The sequence below is a fragment of the Nicotiana attenuata genome, unplaced genomic scaffold (assembly GCF_001879085.1).
Source record: "Nicotiana attenuata strain UT unplaced genomic scaffold, NIATTr2, whole genome shotgun sequence".
NCBI lineage: Eukaryota > Viridiplantae > Streptophyta > Magnoliopsida > Solanales > Solanaceae > Nicotiana > Nicotiana attenuata.
The window spans coordinates 511990-520066 of NW_017670521.1; the positions used below are offsets into that span (position 1 = coordinate 511990).

Sequence of the window (8077 nt, forward strand, 5' to 3'; positions counted from 1 at the left end):
GCGAACGCGACTCCACTCACGCGTTCGCGATGCACACTCTGCCCTGCCCTTCGCGTTCGCGGCCTCTTCTTCGCGAACGCGAAGGACAAAAATTCACCATCTCAGGAAACACTCTTCGCGAACGCGGGACACCATATGCGAACGCGATGAACAAACCTTCTGCAACAGAAAACCAGCAAAATATGCTAACTCTCAAAACCAAGAATTGGTCCATTAACCACCCGAAACACACCCGAGGCCCTCGGAACCTCAACCAAACATGACAACAAGTCACATATCACTATTCAAATGTTCCAACCTTCGGAATACTCAAAACAACATCAAAACATCAAATCACCATCGGATTCAAGCCTAAGGATTCCAAAACTTCCGAATTTCGCAAACGATGTAAAAACCTATCAAACCTCATCCGAATGACCTGAAATTTTGCACACACGTCACAAATGACACAACAGACCTACTCCAATTTTTGGAATTCCAATCCGACCCTAATATCAAGATTTCCACTGCCGACCGGAATACGCCAAATTTCCAATTTCGACAATTCAAGCCTAAATCTACTACGGACCTCTAAAATACATTCCGAACACGCTCCTAAGTCCCAAAACACCTAACGAAGCTATCCGAACCATAAAAACCCAATTCCGAGATCATTTACCCACAAATCAACTTCCGATTGACTTTTCCAGCTAAATGGCCAACTTAAGAGACTAAGTGTCTCATTACACTCTAAGACCGCTCCGAACACAACACAACCAACACGATATGATCAAATATAATTGAACAACACATAAGGGAGCAGAAATGGGGGAAACAGGGTTGTAACTCATAAAACGACCGGCCGGGTCGTTACATTTCTACTTCTTATCGGCCGTATTAATGTTTCTATGGCATTTTTTTGATAATAATTTAATTACTTGAATACTATATTTGGATAATTGCCGTGAGAAAATGAGGAACTTTTCAGGCAATTTAACATGAGTACTTCATTTGGATATTCGTTTTTTGTAAAAAGAAGAAACATCTCATCTTATAACTCAAAACCAAAAATCCAAAATATCCAAACCGAACTTAAAAAATTCAATCTAATCCGAACTTATTTGGATTAGATTTGGATTGTCATTTCTTCAATCTGAATCCTAAAGATCCAAAATGAGATTTTCATATGCAATCCGAAGCGCCCAACCCTACTAACAACTTGTTCTTCTAGTCTTCAATTAAAAGAAAAAAAACTTGTTCTTCTACGTGTAGGTTGATCTGATTTATAACTAGTTTTTTCAATTTTTATAGGTAGAAATCTAATGCAGTAATCTATTATTTTTGGGTTAAAATAATGCAGTAAAAGGTGAAAATTTGTCAGAATACAAAAGGTAAAAAACGTTTACTAACTAAAAAGAAGAGATAAAAGAAAGAAAAGTTCCGGGTGCACAAATAAAGAAAAAACGGAGTGCAAGAGAAACAGATGAAATCGCCGCGCTGAAGCATTTTCAGTCCGCCATTGGCGCGAGCTTCCTCTTAGACAAAGCTATAAATAAATCAACTCAATTTATCAGCTTATTTAGGCGCCAACCCCTTTCACCATGTTTCGAAGGTAAACCTAAAGCGAATCTGAATTTGTACCGTATCAATATCTACTTTAATATTCATAGGGTTTTTTCATTGATCAGGTTATTAAGAACAGAAATTATGCTTATTCATCTGGATTATGGATATGTATTTTTTGATTGTCCATATTATTAATGATTTTACTAGTTAAAACACTACTTGTATTAATTTTACCGAACTATTTGAATGAAAGGAACTAGGGTTCTGAGATGAATTTTTGTTGCTTGAAATGAGAATAAAGTGGTTGAGCTAATTTCTTCTACTTTACCTTTTTTTTAAAGGTCCATCCTGCGACTTTCGGCTGGTCAATCAGTAAAAAGAATTCCAATAGAGGTTACAACACAGGTACTTTATATTATCTTCTTGTTTCATGTAAAATTAGATAAAGAATGTTCTCTATTATTTATTTATCTCTTGTCGGTGCTGGGGAGCCAAACAAAATTTATTGATCGGTGATTAACATATCTATGGCACTTTGGTGTATCACATTATGCAGAAGCTTTGTCTGGTTGTCTTCATTTCATGATTACCATTATGAAAATAAATATTGGGTGGTGTTAATGAAGTAAATTGGTTAGCTTCTATCACCCATTATAGTAATTTTGCGTAGTTTATGAGGATATTGGATTTGCATATAATGAGATTTATAAGTCGGTGGTGGCTATACATATAGATGCTGACTATTTGGCTTTCAGATAAAGGCACGAGGAAAAAGGTTTGGTCCATTAAAGTTTAAAAGAAGGTGGATCATAGGTGATGGTTATTAATCTAGTTGGAAGCATAGATGAAGGATGAGAGGAGATGCTGATGTTCCAAAAAGGGCGTGATCCTAAAAAGCTTCTTGTTTAAGTGAATATGTGGAAGTGTTAGTGATTCTCTTTTCTTTCCTTTTTCTTTCCTCCTTAGCACAAGCAATGAGGGATTAGGCAGGGAAATGTGAAGGGAAACGCGGTCTTGAGTGGGTATCACATTTTCGTTAGTGTAACATAAGTAAAATTGGAAAAGAACATAAACCAAAAATTCGCTGTATGTTAGCATCCTGTACTAGTTTGTGTTATCTTCTTTTTTGCAAAATTGAACCCAGGCCATTGTTGCATAGAGAAGTTCTTCTGAAGAGTTGACTAGAGAAGGAAAACATATTTCTTTGGCAGTACTGTCAAAGGCGTGCTTTAAGCGCGCTTAAGCCCTGAAGCGAGGCTCCAAACATGTTGAGCGCTTTGCCTCGCTTTGTGGGCGCTTTAGTGTCGCATCAAGGCTCTAAGGCATGCTTTCCCTTGCCAATGAGTGTAATCCTGAAAATGCGACATTAAACATTTGATATTTCACTTTATCGTAATTTTTTTTTTCCAATTTTTTGTCCATATATTTGTTATTTATGCTTATAATTATTAGTCTTGGACTACATATACATATTTTTACATTTTTTCCGGTTGTGCTTTTTTCATTAAAGCCCACGCTTTATTTGCGCTTTGCACTTAAAGTCCCAATTACCTCAGAGCTTTTTTGCGCTTTTCGCCTTTGATAACACTGTTCTTTGTTTACCAAAATAAAACAACATTCTGAAAGTCAAACAAAAGTTCTTTAAAAAAGAACGAACAAGCAAACGACTGGTCAACCAAAAAAACTTACTTCTTCTGTAATCCAAATATTTTTGAATGTCTTGACGACCATTATGAGCGTTTACCTTTTTCTATTTTCACCTATTTCCCATCTTTGACAATAATTTATTTTTTTAATAATTTATTTCTCTTTTTGATTAGGTAAATAATATTATTGTTTTGAAAAAACTCTCGTGTACAAGTAGTTTATCAAAAAAAAGAGAGCACACACCAAAATATAGTTCTATACAATGACACACAATCTTCTCTACAAACAACAACCTCTTAGGTGCACCAAAAGCTAACTGAGAATTATTGGCTACTCCTTAAAAATAACAACAACAAAAACAACAAACCTAGTACATTCCCACGGGTGGGGTCTAGGGAGGGTAGTGTGTACGCATACCTTACCCCTACTTAGTGAAGGTAGAGGGGTTGTTTCTAATAGACCCCCGGCTAAGAAAAGGTGAGAACAAGAAAGAAGGAGAAGAAGAAGAAAATGAAAGAAAAAGAAGAAGAAAAGTAGTACCAAACAGTAACAACAGGGAAATAAGATAACTGAAGCGAACTACACGACATAACGTAATATAGATCTAAGAATATGAAGGTACATGGGTGCTACTAATACTACCGGTAAGAAAAGGGGAAACTTTCAACTACCTACTAACCTTCTACCCTAATTCTCGACCTACACACCCTCCTTTCAAGGGTCATGTCCTCAGTAAGCTAAAACAGCGCCATGTCCTGCCTAATCACCTCTCCCAAATACTTTTTTGGCCTACCTTTAACCTCTTTTCAAACCCGCCATGACCAACCTCTCACACATCCTAACAATAGCATCAATGCTTCTCCTCTTAACATGGCCGGACCATCTCAACCTCGACTCCCATATCTTGTCTTTCCACAGAGGCCACTCCCACTTTATCTGGAATAACTTTATTCCCGATCTTATCTCTCCTGGTACACCTACTCATCCATCTCAAAATCCTCATTTCTGCTACTTTCATCTTCTAAACATAGAAGTTTTTGACTGACCAACACTCAACCCCATACAACATAGTTGGTGTAATTACCACTCTGTAGAATTTACCCGTCTTTGTGGCACATTCTTATAATGTGAGTTTCCATTTCCTCCATCCCATTCTAATACAATGTGTGACATCCTCATCATTCTACCATCCTTGGATTATAGACCCGAGATACTTGAAACTACCTCTCTCTGGGATAACTTGAGTATCAAGCTTTACATCCACGTCCGCTTCATGATTCCCGTCACTGAATTTGCACTCTAAGTATTCTGTTTTAGTCTTGCTTAACTTGAAACCTTTAGATTCTCAGGTCTGTCTCCAAACCTCCAGCCTCGCGTTAACCCTTAAAAAAGAGAGCAAAAATATAGAAATTCATTTTCTATCCCCTCAAAAGTTATGCTATTTCTTCTCTTTCACAGGACCCATATGATAGTTAGGTGGGGTCATCATATGCCTAACATCTTCTCTTCCTTCTTGTAAAGGCTCTGCTATGTAGCGCATGCTTCAGTTGGCATAATGTCATTGAATGTACCCTGAACCAATTCAGAACTACCCGCCATAGTCGTGAATCCACTTGCTAATGTAACAAGAGGTGATCCACATCTTCATTTCAAAAGGTTGCGCATGAAGCATTATCCTCATATTCTTCAAGTTTTCAACTGTCGCAACCTTGCCACCAACTCAGCAAAGAAGCCCACTTTCTAGGGGGCCTTTAGAAGTCTAAGTTGATTCATATGGGAATCCTGTGTCCTTCCTCACCAAAAGTATGTGATAGCATGACTATTTTAAACGCTCCTTGCACCCAACTTCCACGAGTCATGTCCATGGAATGTGGCGTACTATTTGTAGAGCTTATTGATCAACCTTTTGAAATTCATCACCTTGTTGACCACTTAAAGGTCTGTTACCTCAGGTCCTTCCCTATTTTTGTTTGTCGTTATAGTCTCCAATTGACCAAGTGATACTTCCCAGTTTCATCTACTGAATGAGCCTTTCCAGCTTTCCCATCATACTTGATTAATACTTTCCCATCATACTAGATTAATACTTTTTTCTCCCTTTTGACGAGTACCCCCTTTGCCAAGTTGCTTGTCTCTTCTCAAATCTTTGAATTATCAGGTTCCACATAGATTGGTCCTTGTTCGAAGCACACAAGGCGGTTTGAAGTAAATGGTCAAGAGTGGTCAAGTCCTGCAATCAACACTTGTGCTTGGTCTTCAATATTGTCCATATCGCTCACTAGTATTATCTCACACTTTCTGCGATAGGTCTTAAGTCCTGACACTTATGGAACCATACAAGGATCTATCTCAAGGATGTCAACTAGGAAATATCTGCATCGCAGAACACCAATGTGTCATCCATAAATATAGATGTGATTGTCACTCTACGTTGTTTTCCCGATAGCATCCGTGAACCCCTCAAATAACCTCTTGTCACTGCTCTGTGCATCAGTTTGCTCAAAGGTTTAAGAGATAACGGGTCTCCCTGCCATAAGTCCCTCGAGCTTCCAAATAACCAATATGAGCTTCCATTTACTAAGACGAATTTTATGTTTGTTGAGATACAAGACTTGATCTACTTATTCCATTGACCCATGAATGCATTTCTTCATCACAACAGAAATCAAGAACTGCTAATTCACATGATTGTATTCCTTCTAAAGGTTAACTTTGCAATTTGCACAAAATCCTGGGCTTTCCCTCCGTACTCGTTGATCAACTATTGCGTTTGTCACCAAAGTCACGTCTCGAATCTCTCTTTCCTCTCACAAACATGGGATCTCCGACCTCTTCATAATTCTCCTAGCCTTTATGCACGAGATCATAGCTTCCGACTAGCCGACCCATCGGACAAAGCGTCTAACTAGGCAATTTCTCAACAAACAAAAAGCCTTTGCTCTTTTGTTTGTGTTTGTGAGTTACATGTAAAATGGGTTGTTTTCCGGTTTCCATTCTTTTGCAGTTTCTTTCCAAATCTAGCATTAGTCATGTCAAAGAATCTTTGTATGTATGTTGCTCTAGCTTTTGAGCCTATAGAGAGACAAACAAGCAGGGCCATTTTGGTACTTTTTGGATCTACTCACTCTAGAGTTGTCGGACATAAGTGTTGTTTAGATGGGTGAGATCTGGATAAGGACCCAACTCATGGTAGGTACCTAGCCGGAAAGTTGCTGAAATTCGGCACATGCACTGGTGTGTAAAGCCCTCCCCCGAAAACCTGCTACTCTGAGTTCAGATTTTTAATCTCATTCTGATTCTTTTAAATGTAAAAGTTCTATTTTATTTTATCGTTTTTCGTAGTGTTATATGATACAAACTTACTTTTTCTTCTTGTGCATGTTAGTCTAGCAATATTTTTATAATGTTTACGTATTGTATTTGGAGTTAACAATGTAGAAGTTGATTAATAGATTTTGCAAAGTACAGATTTTCCAATTATAGTTTTTTCTTGATGAAGTAATGAGTTATATAGAAAAAGGCATCAAGAAGATGCAAGCCGTACAAGAGAGAGGGAAGAGATTTGCCAGTTATAGTTTTATGTTGAAAAACATCCAACCCAAATACCATTTTTGCTAATATTTTTTTTCAAAAATCAGAGACCTAAACACAAATGTATCTTGTAATTTTTATATAAATATTTCCGAAAAACTTGTTCAAATGCCTCCCTGATATGGTGTTTCTGTGTATCTCATCAAAATTCTCAAGCTTCAAAGAAGATCTGGGCAAAATTTGAAGACGTTGCTCCTTGTTGTGTATTTTGCGTTGTTTATTGTGCTTCTTATGACAAGAAGAAGAAAGAGCCATTTTTATTATCTATGACATGGACAAACTTGAATGTTTTGGGGGCCTCACGGTGGCTGGGTAAAAAGTGGAACTTTTCAGAATTTTGGATGCTGTAAGTGGTTTTGTGCTTTTATTTTTTTGGTTTCAATCTCTAACATTAGCATTTTCATAAAGAAATAGTAAGTATGTTTTTTGAACAGAGTAAAACCAGTGTTATCAAAGACGAAAATCGCAAAAATCTCTAAGGTTTGTTGGGGCATTAAGCGCAAAGCGTGGGCTTTAATGAAGAAAGGCATAAATTGAGAAAAATTTCAAATGTATGTGTAGTCCAAGACTAGTATTTATAAGCATGAATACCAAATATATTAACAAAGAAATTGAAGAAAATTTACGATAAAAATGAAATTACAATTGTATAGTGTCGCCTCTTCAGGATTAAGCTCATTGGCAAGGAAAAGTATGCCTTAGAGCATTGATGACCACACTGAAGCGCTTGCTAAGCGAAGCGAAGCGCTCAACATGTTTTGAGCCTCGCTTCAAGGCTTAAGCGTGCATGTGATAACACCAAGTAAAACGTTGTCTAACCATGAGGTTATGAGTTTGAGTGTAAGGGAGCAAAAATGGGGGAGGGCCACTGTTTTAAGCCTTCCTCTAATTTCTCTTCCAAGTTGTACAAAACTAAAAAGAAAATGCAGTACAATGAAAATCGGAGAGCATTCAAGTTTTGAGCTTTAAGTTTGTAGAAGTTAATAGCTAATGTACTACTTTTTCTCTTTCTTTCTTTTAAAACGAAGAGAGTATCTAAGGGTAGCTTCTATAAAGTGGTTGTTAGACCAACTATATTGTATGGCACGAAGTGTTAGCCACTCAAGAACTCACGCTCAGAAGATGAAAGTAGCAGCAATGAGCATGCTGAGGTGGATATGTGGGCATACTAGGAGAGATATGATCAGGAATGAAGTTATTTGGGAGAAGGTGGGAGTGGCCTCTGTGGACGACAAGATGAGGGAAGGGAGGCTGAGATGGTATGGGTATGTGAAGAGGAGATGCACAGATGCCC

At 37.7% G+C, this 8077-nt stretch overlaps 1 protein-coding gene across 1 annotated transcript in view; it reads left to right on the forward strand.

The window, feature by feature from the left end:
- Window positions 1–1404: 1404 nt before the first annotated feature.
- The window catches only part of LOC109240517 (MICOS complex subunit MIC60), a 24051-nt gene continuing 17378 nt past the window's right edge, over window positions 1405–8077 (forward strand). Inside the window, exons 1-2 of the mRNA XM_019407173.1 lie at window positions 1405–1591; window positions 1887–1950. Coding sequence (XP_019262718.1) covers window positions 1581–1591; window positions 1887–1950 — 75 coding nt within the window. The 5' untranslated portion in view covers window positions 1405–1580. The remainder of the gene's footprint in view (window positions 1592–1886; window positions 1951–8077) is intronic.